The sequence below is a fragment of the Scyliorhinus canicula genome, chromosome 11 (assembly GCF_902713615.1).
Source record: "Scyliorhinus canicula chromosome 11, sScyCan1.1, whole genome shotgun sequence".
Taxonomy (NCBI): Eukaryota; Metazoa; Chordata; class Chondrichthyes; order Carcharhiniformes; family Scyliorhinidae; genus Scyliorhinus; species Scyliorhinus canicula.
In genome coordinates, this window is record NC_052156.1 from 103,792,046 (window position 1) to 103,813,448 (window position 21,403).

General features: G+C 47.6%; 1 protein-coding gene across 1 annotated transcript; it reads left to right on the forward strand.

Annotated features, from left to right (window-relative positions):
- Positions 1-1,850: 1,850 nt before the first annotated feature.
- On the forward strand, positions 1,851-18,374 carry ndufa12 (NADH:ubiquinone oxidoreductase subunit A12). Its single transcript, XM_038810946.1, has 4 exons — positions 1,851-2,066; positions 5,429-5,511; positions 13,085-13,172; positions 18,101-18,374. Exons 1-4 carry the CDS (start codon positions 1,978-1,980, stop codon positions 18,279-18,281), a joined length of 441 nt encoding a protein of 146 aa, XP_038666874.1. The 5' UTR covers positions 1,851-1,977; the 3' UTR covers positions 18,282-18,374.
- Positions 18,375-21,403: the final 3,029 nt, after the last annotated feature.

A 21,403-nucleotide genomic window follows, 5' to 3' on the forward strand; every position in this document is an offset into this window, starting at 1 on the left:
GGTTAGGTGGATTGGCCATGCTAAATTGCCAGTAGTGTCCTGGGAGGGAGGGAGGGAGGGGGGGGGGGGGGTTGTTGGTTTACGGGTATAGGGTGGCTACGTGGGTTTGAGTAGGGTGATCATTGCTCGGCACAACATCGAGGGCCGAAGGGCCTGTTCTGTGCTGGGGGGGGGGGTTGTTGGGTTACGGGTATAGGGTGGCTACGTGGGTTTGAGTAGGGTGATCATTGCTCGGCACATCGAGGGCCGAAGGGCCTGTTCTGTGCTGGGGGGGGGGGGGTTGTTGGTTTACGGGTATAGGGTGGCTACGTGGGTTTGAGTAGGGTAATCATTGCTCGGCACAACATCGAGGGCCGAAGGGCCTGTTCTGTGCTGTACTGTTCTATTACTGAACATAGAAAATACAGCACAGAACAGGCCCTTCAGCCCACGATGTTGTGCCAAACTTTTGTCCTAGATTAAGAACAAATTAATCTACACCCCATCATTCTACCGTAATCCATGTACCTATCCAATATCCACTTGAAGGTCCCTAATGTTTCCGACTCAACTACTTCCACAGGCAGTGCATTCCACGCCCCCACTACTCTCTGACATCCCACTGGGGCTGGTTTAGCACAGTGGGCTCAACTGTAATGCAGAACAAGGCCAGCAGCGTGGGTTCAATTCCCGTACCGGTCTCTCCGAACAGGTGCCGGAATGGGGCGACTAGGGGCTTTTCACAGTAACTTCATTGAAGCCTACTTGTGACAATAAGGGATTATTATTAATAGATATTGAAAATGATGAAGGGCTTGTATAGGGAGAACCTGTTCCCACTCATGAAAGGATTGAGAATGAGGGGGGCACAGTAAATAATTAGTAAAAGAAGCATTAGTGATTGGAAGAAACATTTTCACTCAACAGGTAGCTGGGGTCTGGAATGCTCTACCTAATTCAAGTGGAGGCAGATTCAATTGAAACATTCAAAAGGGAATTAGACTGTTATCTGAAAAGGAAGACTGTGCAGGGTTACAGGGAGAGGTGAAGGAACAAAACTAGGTGAATTGTTCATTTGCAGAGCTGGTGCGGTTACCATTGGTTACCTTCTGCACTGTGCCATTTAATTCTGTGATTCTGATAAATTATAGCCAGGTGGCACAGTGGTTCCCACTGCTGCCTCACAGCACCAGACATTGGTTCAATTCCGGCCTTGGGTCGCTGTCTGGGTGGAGTTTGTACATGCTCGGTGTCTGTGTGTATTTCCTCTGGTTTCCTCCCACAGTCAAAAAACGTGCAAGTGAGGTGGATTGGGAAGGCTAATTTCCCCTTGGTGTCCAAAGGTTAGATGGGGTTACAGGGATAGGGTGGGGGATTGGGCCCAGGTAGGGTGCTCTTTTGGAGGGTCCGTGCAGACACGATGGGCTGAATGCACAATGGGAATTCTATGGTTTTAGGAGGTAAGAGCCACATTGGACTGTAAACATTTACTTTGTTCCTCCCTCTGTAGATGCTACCAGACCTGCTGAGTACTTCCAGCATTTTCTGTTTTTACTTCAGGTCTTCAGAATCGGCAGTTTGCTTTTATCGATAGACATCTCTATCACGTGCAGCATTAATACCGGCATAGATCTTTACTGTAAATTCAAATCTTTCCAATAATATTGCTCGTTTCAACTGTCAGCTAACCGCGGGTGGCGCAGTCGGTCAATAATGTCGGCAGATCGCGGCTGGGGTTGTCGGTCAGTACTGTCAGCAGATCACGGGTGGCGCTGTGCTGTCAGCTGGCCGCAGGTGGCGCTGTTGGGCTATGCTGTCAGCTGGCCGCGGGTGGCGCTGTTGGGCTATGCTGTCAGCTGGCCGCGGGTGGCGCTGTTGGGCTATGCTGTCAGCTGGCCGCGGGTGGCGCTGTTGGGCTGTGTTGTCAGCTGGCCGCGGGTGGCGATGTTGGACTGTGTTGTCAGCTGACGGCGAGTGGCGCTATCGGGCCGCTGAAAAATGGCGGACATTCTCCCTGTGTTTAAACGGGGTTGGACCCAGTTTTGGAGTCATGGCGGGATCCGAGGCGCCTTCTGGAAGCTCTTGAGGTGAGAACAGAGGAAGGGGAGAGACTGAGCTCGAAGCAGATGAGTTTTGATGCCTTGTAGGAATTTGGGGCGACGGTGGGCTAGAGACAGGGTCACCCTGAGGTGGTGGGTGTGGGAAAGAGGCAGGGTCACCGGGGGGGGTGAGAGAGAGAGGGAAGAAGGAAGGGAGGGAGGGTCACCCTGAGGTGGTGGATGGGGGAAAGAGAAACAAGGCCACCGGAGGGTGGGAGGGGAGGGAGGAAGGGTTACCCTGAGGTAGGTGGAGATAGAGAATGAGTCACCTTGAGGTGAGGTGTGCGAGTCACTCAGTAATTGAGTTGAGGGAGAGACAGAAACAGCCAGGAATACAGTGTGAGGGACCGGGAGGGGATAAAGGGAACACACAATAGAGAGACAGCAAGTAGAAAGGACATCAAACTAATAAACAAGTAGAGGTTTGGATGGAAAGGACAGAAATAATACTGGCTTTAAGATGAGAACAAAGCTGAAGCTCCCAAAAATGACGACAGTAATAGAAATATTCCAGAATCTCAAATTGGAAAGTGAAATTGAAGGCATGAAAATTAATGTTCAAGAGTAAACGGATGAAACATTTCGGTATCAAATATTTGCATATTTGAAACTGATGGAAAGTGTATTTTCAAATCGAATTTCCTATCCAGGTGAAAACCTGGAACTCCCTCCATAACGCCGTGGGTGTACATGCACCACAGAATTGCATTGGGGTTCAAGGAAAATATTGCCTCATCTTTCATTTTTCTTAATGCACAATGATTTGATTTTATTGTCACAAGTACCGAAGTACAGTGAAAAGTATTTTTCTGCGGCTAAGGGAGCGTACACAGTACATACCTAGTAGACAAAAAGAATAATCAACAGAGAATATTGACAAATGGTACATTGATAAACAGTGATTGGTTGCAATGCGGAACAAGGGGCCAAACAAAGCAAATGCATGAGTAAGGGCAGCATAGGGCATCGTGAATAGTGTTCTTACAGGTAACAGATCAGTCCGAGGAGGCGTTTTTGAGTTGTGTAGCTGTGGGGAAGAAGCTGTTCCTGTGTCTGGATGTGCAGTTCTTCAGACTTCTGTACCTTTTGATGGAAAGGTCTGGAAGGAGGCAATGCCTGGGTGGGAGGGGTCTCTGTTAATGCTGTCTGCCTTCCTGAGGCAGCGGGAGGCGTTTCCAGAATCAATGTGATGGTGGCAAGCTTGTGCGATGTGTTGGGCTGAGTTCACCACACTCTGTAGTTTCTTGCGATCTTGGACCGAGCAGATGCCATACCAGCCTGTGATGCAGCCGGATAGGATGCTCTTTCTGGCACATTTGCAGAAGTTTGTGAGAGTTGATGCAGACATGTCAAATTTCTTTAGCTTCCGTAGGAAGTAGAGACGTTGGGCTTTCTTGACTGTTGCATCAATGTGAATGGACCAGGACAGATTGTTCGTGATGGTGACCCCCAGGAACTTAAAGCTATCGACCATCTCCACTTCGGAGCCATTGATGCAGATGGGAGTGTGAGTCGTACTATGCGTCCTGAAGTCGATGATAGTTCCTTGTTTCCGGCATTTAGAGAGAGGTTGTTTTTGGTACACCATGCAACCAAGTGATTTATCTCCCTTGTCTAGTCTGATTCGTCGTTGTTTGAGATACGGCCCACCATAGCCGTGTCATCCGCAGACTTATAGATTGAATTGGAGCAAAATCTTACCACACAGTCATGTGTGTATATGGAGTACAGTAGAGGACTGAGCACATATCCTTACGGGGCCCCGGTGTTGAGGACTATTGTGGAGGAGGTGCTGTTGCCTATCCTGACAGATTGTGGTCTGTTGGTGAGGAAGTCGCGATCCAGCTGCACAGGGGGGGGGTCAAGTCCAAGATTGCAGAATTTGATTATTAGTCTTGTCGGGATAATGGTGTTTAAGGCGGAGATGTAGTCTATGAACAGCAGTCTTACGTACGTGTCCTTGTTGTCGAGGTGTTCAAGTGTTGATTGTAGAGCCAGGGAGATAGTATCTGCCATGGACTGGTTGCACTGACAGGCAAACTGCAGTGGATCAAGACCGTCTGGGAGGCTAGCGTTGATCCATCTTGTGACTAGCCGCTCGAAGCATTTCATGATAACAGACGTCAGGGCCACCGGTCGGTAGTCATTGAGGCAGGCTACCTTGTTCTTCTTTGGTATTGGTATTCGGTGGTCTTCTTGAAGGAGGTGGGGATCTCAGAGAGGAGAAGTGAGGTGTTGAAGATATCTACAAATACACTCGCCAGATAGTCTGCGCAGGCTCCGAGTGCTCGCCCAGGGACTCCGCAGGGGCCCGTCGCTTTCCTTGCATTCACTTTCAAGAAGGCAGCTCCTACGTCTGAGGCTGTAATAGTGGGTATTGGTGTGTCCAGGGTTGTTGGGACAGGTGGCACTGATACATTGGCTGACTGCTCAAAGCGGGCATAGAACTTGTTCAGATCATTGGGTAGGGATGCCCCAGCCCCAGATATTCCGCCTGGCCTTGCTTTGTAGCCTGTGATCTTGTGTAGGCTCTGCCATAGTCATCGTGGGTTAGTGTCGTTGGCCTGGGACTCTAGTTTGATGCGGTATTGTCTTTTTGCAGTATATGTGAATTTGCACCACCCATGATGTGATTAATTGAATATGGGATGGAACATCAGTTCAGTTCACAAGCAGCTAATATCCCACTGCATTCTCATTATAACCATTGCTTGTAGGTGTGGCACAGTGGTTACACTGCTGCCTCACCGCCCCAAGGACCCAGGTTCAATTCCGGCCTTTGGTGACTGTCTGTGTGGAGTCTGCACGTTGTCCCCATGTCTGCGTGGGTTTCCACTGGGTGCTCCGGTTTCCTCCCACAGTCCAAAGATGTGCAGGTTAGATGGGTTTTAGGATTACAAAAACCTGGTGGGAGGTGGGCCCAGGTGGAGTCTTTCGCAAGGTTGGTGCAGAATTGATGGACCAAATGTAGGAATTCTATTCTATGGATTGTATATCATACACGCTGTTTTCGTATTTTACAGGAAAGTCAACTGAATTATAGCATGTAATCACAAGAAGAAAACAGTATAATTCCAGAAATTCAAGGTCACCTGAAGGACTTTCAGCCCCGAAGCCTCAATCACAGGGTTGCATTTAATTATTTGCCCCGTCAGATCTTTTTGGGGAGGGGTTGTCCAGTATTTTTTAAAGCCTGTTAGCCAGCTTTTCAGGAAGCTGTACACTGGCATATCTAATCATAGAACAGTTTGATAAGTTCCTCGTGCCGTTATCCCAAGTTGACCATTTTAAATACCTGTGTGAATGTTGACACCTCTGCCATATATCATCAATGGGTTTGTCTTTTCCAGAACAAGTGAGCTCAAAACTGGGAAATATGTTGGTGAAGACAAGTATGGTAACAAATATTATGAAGACAAACGATACTTCTTTGGTAGGTACCAGTTTATTGATCAGTGAAGTTGGTGTTTAATTGCAGTAAAATCCCATTTACATCAGTCTTTTTAAAAATATATTTCTTTATTCTCCTCCTTTACCGCATTTTCTCCCCAATTTACACCCACCAACAAGAAACAATCAGTAACAAGTATGTCAATCCCCATATCAATAACAACGATCCCATCCTCCCACCAAACCCAAAACATTCACCCACATGTTCACATAAACAACTGACAAAAAGGAATCAGGAATCCCCCATAGCTCCCATTAACACCCATCGCCCCCTTTCTCTCCCCCCCCCCAACTAATGTTCGATGTTATCCAGTTCTTGAAAGTGCATAATGAATAATGCCCATGAATTGTAGAACCCCTCTGTCCTTCCCCTCAGTTCAAACTTAACCTTCTCAAGAGTCAAGAATTCCAAGAGGTCCTCCCCCACCACGCCAGGGCACAGGGTGGAGAGACAGCTCTCCAACCCATCAGGATCCGTCTTTGGGCGATCACCGAGGCGAAGGCTACAACATCTGCCTCCGCACCTGTTTCCAACCCAAGCCGGTCCGACACCCTGAATATGGCCTCCTGGGGGCCCGGGTCCAGTTTCACGTGCACCACCTTGGACATTACCCTAAAAACCTCCTTCCAGTATCCACCACCAACGTGGAGGCCGGTTCCTCCAGGAAACTCTATATCTCCTTCCTGGCAAAGTCCTGAACCTGAATATCTAAACACTTCTCCCTGCTCCAGCCCATACTTTGCTTCCAGCTCCCTCAATCCTGCAAATCGACCCGAAGAAACAAATCTTTTAGGGTCTTAATCCCCTTCCCTTCCCATTTCCGAAAGCTTCCGCCCCAACTCTCTGGCTCAAATCTGTGGTTCTCCCAAATCGGCATTTCCCTTGACCCTTCCTCCAACATAAAATGTTGGCGAAACTGCCTCCAAATTCTCAATGAAGCTATTATTACTGGACTCCATGAGTACTTCCCGGGGCTATTGGGAGCGGCGCTGTTGCTAGTGCTTTCAATCCTGACCCCCTGCGCAAACTCTCCTCCATTCTGACCCACTGGGAATCAACCCCTCTCACTCAGCTCCGCACCTTCTCCACATTCGCTGCCCAGTAGTAGTACATCAGGTTCGTAAGACCCAAACTGTTTACATCAGTCTTGATTCAATAGTGTCTTTTTTGCTTCTTGGTCAGGAGTCTGCATGTCCCACTTCAGATATTTCAGCCCTTAATCCAGGTTGACACTTCTCCAGTGTAGTGCTGAGGGGTGCGTTCTGCACTGTCACTCTGTCCAGTTCACACTGTAATGTAAAGTCACTCTGTCCCGTTCACACTGTGTAATGTGAAGTCACTCTGACCCATTCACACTGTGTAATGTGAGGGCACTGACCCGTTCACATTGTGTAATGTGAGGGCACTGACTGGTTCACATTGTGTGATGTGAGGGCACTGACCCGTTCACATTGTGTAATGTGAGGGCACTGACCCGTTCACATTGTGTAATGTGAGGGCACTGACCCGTTCACATTGTGTAATGTGAGGGCACTGACCCGTTCACATTGTGTAATGTGAGGGCACTGACCTGTTCACATTGTGTAATGTGAAGTCACTCTGACCCGTTCACATTGTGTAATGTGAGGGCACTGACCTGTTCACATTGTGTAATGTGAGGGCACTGACCCGTTCACATTGTGTAATGTGAGGGCACTGACCTGTTCACATTGTGTAATGTGAGGGCACTGACTGGTTCACATTGTGTGATGTGAGGGCACTGACCTGTTCACATTGTGTAATGTGAGGGCACTGACCTGTTCACATTGTGTAATGTGAGGGCACTGACCCGTTCACATTGTGTAATGTGAAGTCACTCTGACCCGTTCACACTGTGTGATGTGAGGGCACTGACCCGTTCACACTGTGTGATGTGAGGGCACTGACCCGTTCACACTGTGTGATGTGAGGGCACTGACTGGTTCACATTGTGTGATGTGAGGGCACTGACTGGTTCACATTGTGTGATGTGAGGGCACTGACCCGTTCACATTGTGTAATGTGAGGGCACTGACCCGTTCACACTGTGTAATGTGAGGGCACTGACCCGTTCACACTGTGTGATGTGAAGTCACTCTGACCCGTTCACATTGTGTAATGTGAAGTCACTCTGACCCGTTCACACTGTGTGATGTGAGGGCACTGACCCGTTCACATTGTGTAATGTGAGGGCACTGACCCGTTCACACTGTGTAATGTGAGGGCACTGACCCGTTCACACTGTGTGATGTGAGGGCACTGACCCGTTCACACTGTGTAATGTGAGGTCACTCTGACCCGTTCACATTGTGTAATGTGAGGGCACTGACCCGTTCACACTGTGTGATGTGAGGGCACTGACCCGTTCACACTGTGTGATGTGAGGGCACTGACCCGTTCACACTGTGTGATGTGAGGGCACTGACCCGTTCACATTGTGTAATGTGAGGGCACTGACCTGTTCACACTGTGTGATGTGAGGTCACTCTGACCCGTTCACATTGTGTGATGTGAGGTCACTCTGACCCGTTCACACTGTGCAATGTGAGGGCACTGACCCGTTCACACTGTGTGATGTGAGGTCACTCTGACCCGTTCACACTGTGTGATGTGAGGTCACTCTGACCCGTTCACACTGTGTGATGTGAGGTCACTGACCCGTTCACATTGTGTGATGTGAGGTCACTCTGACCCGTTCACATTGTGTAATGTGAGGTCACTCTGACCCGTTCACACTGTGTAATGTGAGGGCACTGACCCGTTCACATTGTGTGATGTGAGGTCACTGACCCGTTCACATTGTGTAATGTGAGGTCACTCTGACCCGTTCACACTGTGTGATGTGAGGTCACTCTGACCCGTTCACACTGTGTGATGTGAGGGCACTGACCCGTTAACATTGTGTAATGTGAAGTCACTCTGACCCGTTCACACTGTGTGATGTGAGGTCACTCTGACCCGTTCACACTGTGTAATGTGAGGGCACTGACCCGTTCACACTGTGTGATGTGAAGTCACTCTGACCCGTTCACACTGTGTGATGTGAGGGCACTGACCCGTTCACATTGTGTAATGTGAAGTCACTCTGACCCGTTCACACTGTGTGATGTGAGGGCACTGACCCGTTCACACTGTGTAATGTGAAGTCACTCTGACCCGTTCACACTGTGTAATGTGAGGTCACTCTGACCCGTTCACACTGTGCAATGTGAGGGCACTGACCCGTTCACATTGTGTAATGTGAAGTCACTCTGACCCGTTCACACTGTGTAATGTGAGGTCACTGACCCGTTCACACTGTGTAATGTGAGGGCACTGACCCGTTCACATTGTGTAATGTGAAGTCACTCTGACCCGTTCACACTGTGTGATGTGAGGTCACTCTGACCCGTTCACACTGTGCAATGTGAGGGCACTGACCCGTTCACATTGTGTAATGTGAAGTCACTCTGACCCGTTCACACTGTGTGATGTGAGGGCACTGACCCGTTCACACTGTGTGATGTGAGGGCACTGACCCGTTCACACTGTGTAATGTGAGGTCACTCTGACCCGTTCACATTGTGTAATGTGAAGTCACTCTGACCCGTTCACACTGTGTGATGTGAGGGCACTGACCCGTTCACACTGTGTGATGTGAGGGCACTGACCCGTTCACACTGTGTAATGTGAGGTCGCTCTGTTCCGTTCACACTATAATGTGAGGTCGCTCTGTTCCGTTCACACTATAATGTGAGGTCGCTCTGTTCCGTTCACACTATAATGTGAGGTCGCTCTGTTCCGTTCACACTATAATGTGAGGTCGCTCTGTTCCGTTCACACTATAATGTGAGGTCGCTCTGTTCCGTTCACACTATAATGTGAGGTCGCTCTGTTCCGTTCACACTATAATGTGAGGTCGCTCTGTTCCGTTCACACTATAATGTGAGATCGCTCTGTTCCGTTCACACTATAATGTGAGGTCGCTCTGTTCCGTTCACACTATAATGTGAGGTCGCTCTGTTCCGTTCACACTATAATGTGAGGTCGCTCTGTTCCGTTCACACTATAATGTGAGATCGCTCTGTTCCGTTCACACTATAATGTGAGGTCGCTCTGTTCCGTTCACACTATAATGTGAGGTCGCTCTGTTCCGTTCACACTATAATGTGAGGTCGCTCTGTTCCGTTCACACTATAATGTGAGGTCGCTCTGTTCCGTTCACACTATAATGTGAGATCGCTCTGTTCCGTTCACACTATAATGTGAGGTCGCTCTGTTCCGTTCACACTATAATGTGAGGTCGCTCTGTTCCGTTCACACTATAATGTGAGGTCGCTCTGTTCCGTTCACACTATAATGTGAGATCGCTCTGTTCCGTTCACACTATAATGTGAGGTCGCTCTGTTCCGTTCACACTATAATGTGAGGTCGCTCTGTTCCGTTCACACTATAATGTGAGGTCGCTCTGTTCCGTTCACACTATAATGTGAGATCGCTCTGTTCCGTTCACACTATAATGTGAGGTCGCTCTGTTCCATTCACATTGTAATGTGAGGTCGCTCTGTTCCGTTCACACTATAATGTGAGGTCGCTCTGTTCCGTTCACACTATAATGTGAGGTCGCTCTGTTCCGTTCACACTATAATGTGAGGTCGCTCTGTTCCGTTCACACTATAATGTGAGGTCGCTCTGTTCCGTTCACACTATAATGTGAGGTCGCTCTGTTCCATTCACATTGTAATGTTAAGTCACTCTGCCCCGTTCACAGTGTAATTTGAGGTCACTCTGTTTGGTCCTCACCTATCACCCGCAGGACACAGTCCTCAACTTGTGAAGCCAATACCTTCGCCAACAACTTAGTATCCAGATTTAGCAACGATATTGGGCGGTAGGATCCACGCTGCTCCAGATCCTTATTTTTCTTCAGTATCAGGGAGATGTACGCCTGCAATAGCATGTGTCTGTGAGGATGGGTGTGGGGTGGGATGGGGGGTTTGTGCTCCCCCCTCTCCCTAGCCTCATTATATGCCTTCACCAGCAGCGACCCCCACCCCTCAAAGTTTTATAAAACTCCAGTGGGAACGTGCATGTGGCCTTCCCTGCCCGCATCACCCCTATACTCTCCATCACCTTCCTCAATCTAATGGAGGCCCCCAGTCCCTGCACCAGCTGCTCACCCACCCTGGGAAACTCCAACCTATTCAGGAATAGCCACATGCCCTCATCCGCCAGCAACCCCAGATCCAGTCTCCACTGCAGGCGCTGCTCCTCCCCGCCCCATCCACTCACAAATCCACCCAGTGCGGTGCGTAGTTTGAAACCACAATCACCAAATACTCTGAGTCAACCAGCAGCTCCTTCGCCACCGCCGACACCTTTCCCAACCTCGAGCTCGCCTGGTCCAAACTTGGCTCAATGACCGTGTTAAAACCTTCCCCACCCTGGTGATCAACCGGTGCAAGTCCACGTCTGGAATCTTTCCCAGTACCCACCTCATAAACTCCACATCATCCCAGTTTGCGACATAAAAGTTCACCAAAACCACTGGCATCCGCTCCAGCTTCCCACTCACCATCACAACCTCCCTCCCGCCCCCCCCTGCCCGAATCTGTCACTATGTTCCCCATCTCTAACGCCACCCGCTTGTTTACCAGCACCGCCACCCCTTCATCTTCATGTCCCATCCGGAATGGAACACAGACCTACCCCTCCTTTCGTCAGCCTTATCTGATCCCCTATCTTCAAATGCGTCTCTTGTTGAAAAGCCATGTCTGCCTTCAGACTCCTCAGTTGCATGAACTCACGTGACCGTTTGACCAGCCCATCAGTCCCCTCACGCTACATGTGACCAGCCTGGTTTGGGGGGGGGGGGGGGGGCTCCCCATATCCCATTTTGGACCGGCCAGTGTCCAGGCCCACCCATGGATGTCCACTGTCATAGCTCCTTTTCAAATAGCACCACATGACCACACCTTTGTCAGCACGCCCCCCCAAACCAAACAACAACCCCAAGCCCCTCCCCTACATCAACCACCCGCCCAGCTAACATGGCAGTCCCCGCCCAAGGCCTGACAACCTTCCAGCCCCCCTCCCTATGTCCGCAGTCCCTTAGGAAACAATGGAACAGAAAAAGGCGCACTCACCCTTAAAACTCCCCAAGCACCTGGCCACCAAGCTCAACAAAGCATCACAACAGAGAAAAGACCCTTCAACAACCACCGAAAGGAAACACCTCACACCACCTCCAAATTTCAATGTCCTCCTCCTCCTGCCAGTCCATTGTCTGAAAAATTCCGTCACCACCTCTGCCGAACCAAAATAGTATTCTCCATTCTGGAGAGTCACCCAGAGGCAGGCCGGGTACAGCACTCCAAACCTCACCCCCTCCTTGAAGAGGGTAGCCTTGACCCGGTTAAACCCAGCCCACCTCCTCGCCAGCTCTGCGTCCAGGTCCTGATACACCCGCAGCTCGTTCCCTTCCCTGGTGTACTTCCTCGTCTGCCTCACCCACGACAGAATCTTCTCCTTATCCAAGAAGCGGTGTAACCACATTACCATCGCCCCCCGTCAGCTTACCCGTCTGCAGCTGCCTCATCAGCGTCCTGTGTGCTCGGTCGACCTGCAGAGGACAGTCAAAGGCCCCTCCCCCATCAACGTTGCCAATCTTGGCCACGTACGTGCCGACCGCCGCTCCTTTTCCTTCAGGCATCCCCATATCTGCAAGTTTTGCCTTCTGGAGTACTCCAGATCCTCCACCTTCTCCTTCAGCCTCTTTGGGTCTCCCACATCACCCCCATCTCAGCTGCCAATGAGGCCAACTGCTCCCTGTGCTCCCCCACCACCACCTCCACTTTCAGGATCGCCTGACCCTGGGACTCCAGCTTCTACCCCACATGATCGATCCCTGCTTTGAGCGGCTCTACCACTTTGATTAGGTCCTCCAAGGCTTCCCTCGCTGCTGGCTGAACTCATTTCAGAATCAGCTGCTCCATTGGCCACTGGGCAAAAGGGACTGGCCCTTTACCCTCCGCCATCTTGACCTGTGGGACATGAAGATTCACATGCCCCACCAGCTCCCTTCGTCTCAACCCACTCCTGATCCGTGGATCCATTCACCAGCTGCAGCAGACGAGTCACACTTTCTCCTGGTATTCCTACACCTTTTTCCATCCAAACATCTATCCTACGAACGGGGAAAGGACCAAAGAAACCCACTTTGAGGGGGAGCTACCAAATGTGTGACTGCTCACACCATGGCTGCCACCGCAAGTCTGGGATTTACTGATTTCTGTCCCTAGTTTTGCAATATGCTGTCTTCCGTTTAGTCTGCCTGTTGGTTTCCTTGCCTACTGAACCTTTGTTGTGATGATTCTCAAGGGCAATGTGACAGTGGTGATATGTGATCAGTGCTTCTAAGGTCTCTAATCATTACTGTTGGGCTGTAAGGGAGAAATCTGCACAACAGGGTTGAATTAATATATTCATAGATGATAGAGAAAGGTGATTAGTTAGTCTGTGATATTTTGTTGATGATATCAATGGTTTCAATTTCTAGGTCGACATAGATGGGTTGAATATACCAGTGAGATGAATGGGAAGAACACATTTTGGGAAGTAGATGGGAGCATGGTCCCTCCAGAATGGTAAACCTTATATTTAGGACTTGTTTTTGCAACTGTGGGAATGCTTACTTCAGAGTGCTTGCTTTGTTAACGAACATTGGGTGAGTGATTCACTCACATCACACATGCTTAACATACACACTTGAGCACACACAAACATTTGCTTGCACAAACGCTCAATCGCTGAAGCTGTTCACCTTTCACTCATCAGAACCAACACAAGAAAGCCAAATTTTAACCATCACAATAATTTATACTCCAAGAGAAAAGGGAGGAGCACAAATCCCAAATGGCGAACTGTCTTATCCTGACACATGTACCCCCTGTGTTCTATATTTCCCAGCCAGAGAAACCACTCTTCAGCGTCTTCCCTGTCAGGCACCCTTTGGAATCATACATGTTTCAATGAGGTCACCTCTCATTCTTCTAAACTCCAGAGAATATCGATCCATTTAACTCATATTTTCATCATTAGGCAATTCTCTCACCCCAGAGACCCATCTATTGAACTTTTGCTGTACTGCCTCCAGGATAAGTATATTCTCTTTTAGTGTGGGAATCGAGACTGCACTGCACTCTAAATATGGCCTCACCAAAGGCCTAGACAATTCTAACAATACCTGCTTATCCTTCTACTGCAATTGATTGCAGTAAAGGCCAACATGCCATTTGCCTTCCTGATTGCTTGCTGTGTTTCCTGCATGCTAATTTTGTGTTCCTTGTGCCAAGTGCATAACAGTCAACGTAACAAAATAATTTTAAAGAAATTCTGCTTTTCTATTCTTGTGACCAAGTGACTAACCTCTCACTTCCCCACATTTACTCCATCTGCCACCTTGTCTCCCATTCACTTAACCTGTCCATGTTTCTTTGCAGCCTCTGTGTCCTCCACATACCTTGCATTTGCATCTAGCTTTTTTGTTTAAAATATTAAATATAGATTGAAGCTAGCTGAGGCCCCAGCACTGATCCTTGTGGTACTCCAGTAGCCACAGCATGCCAGCTTGAATATACTTCTTTTAGCAGTATTCTGTGCTTCCTGTCTGTTAACCAATCCTTCATTGATCCCAATATATTACCTACAAATCATGTATTTTGTGTGACATCTCATCAAATGCCTGTATACCACACCTGGTTCCTCTTTATCTTGCCTACATTACATCAAAGAACAAAGAAAATTACAGCACAGGAACAGGCCCTTCGGCCCTCCCAGCCTGCGCCGATCCAGATCCTTTATCTAAACCTGTCTCCTATTTTCCAAGGTCTACTTCCCTCTGTTCCCGCCCGTTCATATACCTGTCTAGATGCCTCTTAAATGATGCTATCGTGCCCGCCTCTACCACCTCCGCTGGTAAAGCGTTCCAGGCACCCACCACCTTCTGCGTAAAAAACTTTCCACGCACATCTCCCTTAAACTTTCCCCCTCTCACCTTGAAATCGTGACCCCTTGTAACTGACACCCCCACTCTTGGGAAAAGCTTGTTGCTATCCACCCTGTCCATACCTCTCATAATTTTGTAGACCTCAATCAGGTCCCCCCTCAACCTCCGTCTTTCCAACGAAAACAATCCTAATCTATTCAACCTTTCTTCATAGCTAGCACCCTCCATACCAGGCAACATCCTGGTGAACCTCCTCTGCACCCTCTCCAAAGCATCCACATCCTTCTGGTAATGTGGCAACCAGAACTGCACGCAGTATTCCAAATGTGGCCGAACCAAAGTCCTATACAACTGTAACATGACCTGCCAACTCTTGTACTCAATCCCCCGTCCTATGAAGGCAAGCATGCTGTATGCCTTCTTGACCACTCTATCAACCTGCGTTGCCACCTTCAAGGTACAATGGACCTGAACTCCCAGATCTCTCTGTACATCAATTTTCCCCAAGACCCTTCCATTGGCCATATAGCCCGCTCTTGAATTTGATCTTCCAAAATGCATCACCTCGCATTTGCCTGGATTGAACTCCATCTGCCATTTCTCTGCCCAACTCTCCAATCTATCTATATTTTGTTGTATTCTTTGACAGTCCTCCTCGCTATCTGCAACTCCACCAATCTTAGTATCATCTGCAAACTTGCTAATCAGACCACCTATACCTTCCTCCAGGTCATTTATGTAGATCACAAACAGCAGTGGTCCGAGCACGGATCCCTGTGGAACACCACTAGTCGCCCTTCTCCATTTTGAGACACTCCCTTCCACCACTACTCTCTGTCTCCTGTTGCCCAGCCAGTTCTTTATCCATCTAGCTAGTACACCCTGAACCCCATACGACTTCACTTTTTCCATCAACCTGCCATGGGAAACCTTATCAAACGCCTTACTAAAGTCCATGTATATGACATCTACAGCCCTTCCCTCATCAATTAACTTTGTCACTTCCTCAAAGAATTCTATTAGGTTTGTAAGACATGACCTTCCCTGCACAAAACCATGCTGCCTATCCCTGATAAGTCTATTTTCTTCCAGATGTGAATAGATCCTATCCCTCAGTATCTTCTCCAACAGTTTGCCTACCACTGACGTCAAGCTCACAGGTCTATAATTCCCTGGATTATCCCTGCTACCATTCTTAAACAAAGGGACAACATTAGCAATTCTCCAGTCCTCCAGGACCTCACCCGTGCTCAAGGATGCTGCAAAGATGTCTGTTAAGGCCCCAGTTATATCAACCCTCGCTTCCCTCAGTAACCTGGGATAGATCCCATCCGGTCCTGGGGACTTGTCCACCTTAATGTCTTTTAGAATACCCAAAACTTTCCCCTTCCGTATGACAACTTGACCTAGAGTATTTAAACATCCATCCCTAGCCTCAACATCCGTCTTGTCCCTCTCCTTTATGAATACCGATGCAAAGTACTCATTAAGAATCTCACCCATTTCCTCTGAGTCCACACATAAATTCCCTCTTTTGTCTTTGAGTGGGCCAGTCCTTTCTCTAGTTACCCTCTTGCTCCTTACATACTAATAAAAGGCTTTGGGATTTTCCTTAACCCTGTTAGCCAAAGATATTTCATGACCCCTTTTAGCCCTCTTTATTGCGCGTTTGAGATTCGTCCTACTTTCCCGATATTCCTCCAAAGCTTCATCAGTTTTGAGTTGCCTCGATCCTATGTATGCTTCCTTTTTCATCTTAGCTAGTCTCACAATTTCACCCGTCATCCATGGTTCCCTAATCTTGCCATTTCTATCTTTCATTTTCACAGGAACATGTCTGTCCTGCACTCTAATCAACCTTTCCTTAAAACACTCCCACATTTCAAATGTGGATTTACCCTTAAACAGCTGCTCCCAATCCACATTCCCTAGCTCTTGCCGAATTTTGTTATACTCTGCCTTTCCCCAATTTAGTACTCTTCCTTTCGGACCACTCTTGACCTTGTCCATGAGTATTCTAAAATTTACGGGAATTGTGATCGCTATTCCCAAAGTAATCACCGACTGAAACATCAATGACCTGGCCGGGATCATTCCCCAATACCAGGTCCAGTATGGCCCCTTCCCGAGTTGGACTCTTTACATACTGCTCTAAAAAAACTCTCCTGGATGCTCCTTACAAACTCTGCTCCATCTACTCCTCCAACACTACACGAATCCCATTCAATGTTGGGGAAGTTAAAATCTCCCATCACAACCACCCTATTGCTCCTACATTTTTCTATAATCTGTCTGCATATTTGTACCTCTACTTCATGCTCGCTTTTGGGAGGTCTGTAGTAAAGTCCCAACAATGTTACTTGTTACTGCACCCTTCCTATTTCTCAGTTCCACCCGTATTGCCTCAGTGCTCGAATCTCCCATCGTGCCCTCCTTAATCACAGCTGTGATATCATCTCTGACGAGTAATGCAACTCCTCCACCCCTTCTACCTCCCTCTCTATCCCTCCTGAAGCATCTATACCCTGGGATATTCAGTTGCCAGTCCTGCCCTTCCCTCAACCAAGTCTCAGTAATACCAATAACATCATATTCCCAGGTACTGATCCAAGCCCTAAGTTCATCTGCTTTACCTGCTACACTTCTCGCATTAAAACAAATGCACCTCAGACCACCTGTCCCTTTGCGTTCATCATCTCTTCCCTGTCTGCTCTTCCCCCTAGTCACATTGAGTTTATTGTCTCGTACCTTACTGGCTTCAGTTGCTGCTTCTTTACTGACCTCTAACTTCCTAATCTGGTTCCCATCCCCCTGCCACATTAGTTTAAAACCTCCCCAACAGTGTTAGCAAAAGCACCCCCTAGGACATTGGTTCCGGTCCTGCCCAGGTGTAGACCATCCGGTTTGTAATGGTCCCACCGCTCCCAGAACCAGTTTCAATGTCCCATAAATCTGAACCCCTCCCTCCATCGTCAAATAACTCTTAATAGATCTGTCAAACGCTATTTCCCTTTTGTAAATCCATGCTGACTTTGGCCATACTGTGATTTTCCAAGTACATTGTTAAGACTTTCTTGTTAATAAGTTCAAATATTTTCCCAACCGCTGATAGGCTAACTGGCCTATATTTCTCTGGATTCTCTCCCTCTCTCTCCTTTCTTGAATAGTGATATTGCATCTGCTCACTTCCAATCCAATGGGACGATTCAGCTCCACACTGTATGGTGATTATGAAAGGAGTTAAACTGTACACAGGCTTAGGGACAATTTACCCTTGCTGGGTTGAATCATTTATCTTACCTTGGTGGGATGATGGTGATTCAATTGACTCTATGATGATGGTGATTACATCACAAGGTGGGTGCATTCACATTTCCATTCACAAAAGCCAGTGCTTTTGTTTTGCAATTTGGGGGTCTTGTATCCCGCTGTAGAATATGGTTGCTGATTGTTCTGTCTTTTCTCCATGTGGAAACCACATCCAAGCACAGCCGGGCACAGCTTAGTGTTTTTGAAATTTCTGCGATGGTAATTTTGTTATTTTCGTATCCTCCCTGACTATCTTAGGCATTGCTGGATTCATTGCACTACTGAGAATCCTCCCAGCACACACCCTCCTGTCGATCGGAAATTTATCTGGAAGACTCATCAGTTTAACGTGAGTGGTACAGCGGAGCAGTACGTACCTTATTCAACTACCCGCAAGAAGATTCACGAATGGGTCCCACCACAAACCAGCGGCAAATGAGTAGGGACTGGCGCAACCTTTACTGTAACTTATACCTTCCATTTTGACTTTGTATGGACAGCGAACACCAATAAAATTATACAATGCATATTTTCCTTGAAATTTTGTCTGTCATTTTACAGATTGGCATACGTCTGCTTTCAATAGAGTTTGTTTTAAAAACTGGGTGTGGTTATGCAGTCAGAACAGGTAATATTTGGTCCATTGTAATTAAAAAATATATATATTCCTAATATAATGGAGGTTTGTAGCGCAGAACCTTTCACCTCAAGATGTCCCACAGCTAGTAAATGGTATTTACAGTGTAGTCACTGTTGAAATGTAGGAATATTTAAGCAGCCAATTTGTGCACAGCAAGCTCCCATGACCAGACAACATATTTTGGTGCTTGAGGAATAAATACTGACCAGGGCGGCACAGTGAGACTGGTTGGAACTGCTGCCTCACAGTGCAGGGACCCGGGTTCAATTCCGGCCTTGGGTCACTCTGTATTGGTTTCCTCCAGGTGCTCCCACGGTCCAGAAATGTGCAGATTAGGCGGATTGGCCATGCTAAATTGCCCCTTAGTACCCAAAATGTTAGATGGAGTTAAGGGGATGGGTGGGGGCATGGGCCTAGGTAGAGAGCTCTTTCAGAGGGTCGGTGCAGACTCGATTGGCTGAATGCCCTCCTGCACTGTAGGGATTCTATGATTGGGATTTTAGGACAGCAGGGGAGTTCTCCCTGGTATCCCGGCCAGCATTTACCGATCATTATCACTGTCAGAGTTTGCTGAGAGCAATTTGCCTGTCCTCTTACAACAGGGCTTGTGCAGATTCGATGGGTCGAATGGCCTCCTGCACTATAGGGATTCTATTCTCTATGAACAGTGGATACAAAAAGTACTAAATTGACTGTAAAGCACTCGAGATGTCTGGTGGTCATGAATAGTGCTACATAAATACAAGTCCTTGAAAAAAAAATTTCAAAAGGTACCAAACATCCCATCTACAAACTGAATATTATTTCTGGATAAATACGATTGAGAAAGAGAAGTTGTGCAAAACTTGTACCGAGCCGAGCTCAGACCACACTTCAAATATGACTGGCATAGACAGCTCTTGTCACTATAATATAAAAAGGATATATTTTTTTATTCATTCATGGAATGTTGGAGTTGCTGGCTTTTATTACCCATCCCTAATTGCCATTGGACTGAGACCAGCCCAGAGGACATTTAAGAGTCAACCACATTGCTATGGATCTAGAGTCACATGTAAGGAGAGCAGACTTCCTTCCCTATAGCAACAATTGTGGTAATATGCCTGTGGGCAATATCATAGATGGATGGTGTGCGACCTCCGACCAGCAGGTTGCAGTGCAGATGCACCATGTGGTATCAAGACCATGGTCATGTGACCAGCGACTCCCACATATGTGGGGATACATTGGGCTATCAACAGATGGTTGCAGATGGTAGTATACAGGTGAATAGTCGGTACTAGGTGTTGTTCCAGAGAAGTAACAAGGAGACTTCATGATAATGTGCTCTGCAACAGATTCCTATCTTACCACACGAGACTCCATAAAGATCCTGGTTTGGACAAGTCAAGGTGTTAGATGGATTCCTTTGCAAGGTATAGAAGACCACAAACAACAGCAATCCGCAGTGATTTAGTGGTCATCATTAGACTTTTAAGGGTGGCACAATGATTAGCACTGCTGTCTCATGGTGCTGGGGACCCAGGTTTGATCCTGGCCCCGGGTCACTGTCCGTGTGGCGTTGCACATTCTCCCCGTGTTTGCGAGGGTCTCATCCCCACAACCCAAAGATGTGCAGGGTAGGTGGATTGGCCATGCTAAATTGTCCCTTAATTGGAAAACAAATTATTGGGGTACTCTGAATTTTTTTTTTTAAATAGACATTTAACTCCAGAGTTTTATTGAATTAAAATTTCACCACCTGCCATGGTGGGATTAGAACCTGGGTCCTCAGAGCATTACCCTGGGTCTCAATTACTAGTCCAGTGAAGCTGGAGAGGGTGGGAAAAAACTTTGTGCATGATACTATAACTGAGGTTCTGCCAACAGGAAAGGTTGAAATTGCTGCGTTTGTTTTCTCAGGGAAAACTGAGAGGTGACCTAATAAAATTACAAAATGTTTTGCCGTAGTATTGTTTTCATTTGTGGGAGCTGCAAAATTGGTGATCATTATCGTCACCAAGAAATCAAATTTGTTGTGGCAAATCATACTGGTACAGTTCAGGGAACGCTCAATAAGCACATGGGGGCAAATGGATTAGAGAATTGCACTAATAAAGAGTTGGATGTGGAGGAGACTCCAGTGGAACTTAGTGGTATAGACTGGTTGGACCAAATAACCTATTTCTATTTTATGAAATTCTATAATAACTGCATGACACCAGCCAACTACTGAATTTACTCGAGCACCTTAAGCCACTGTGAGGTGCTTGCTGAACACACGTGTGTTTAGTGAATGGGGGCTGCGAAGGACCCTCATGATGGTAGCTGCTTTCCCAGAGAATCTGGCTTCTGGCAGCTTGCTTTTGCAGAGCCAATGAGTCCAAATCCATGCCTGATGCAAAGCTTGTGGGAGCCCTTAAGGCAGCAGGATAATTGTGCAAACATACGAACTAGGATAGAACATTTTACAACAGGCTGCAACTCATACGTTTTAGTGATGCACTCCACAGGCTGTGACCGACGCTCACTCTCGGATACTGTAGGTGGCCAACAGTCCATTTCTGCAGCAGTGTGAGTGGCAATAGTGATTGAGGTGCTTGTGGGACTGTGACAATCTCTACATTTTGATCTTTTTTAATGCTGGCAGTTGAATAAAAAGTTGCTTTTGCAGATGCAGATTACGAACAGCAGAGGGTGCAAGTGATTTACATCTGTGTTTCCAAGCTCATGAACATTGTGAACCTCTCCGCGTCCTCTCAGTGACTCCCAATGAAACACGGGGGCATATCAGTTGAAATGGAGGCTGGTGTATTATACGAACTGTAATTTGAAGGGAAGCACGTCTGGTATGTATTGGACGGAACTCCACAATTGCCTATAATTGAATAACCGATGGCACATTGTGTTCTAGGTGCAATGAGTCACTGTGTTGTCACAGT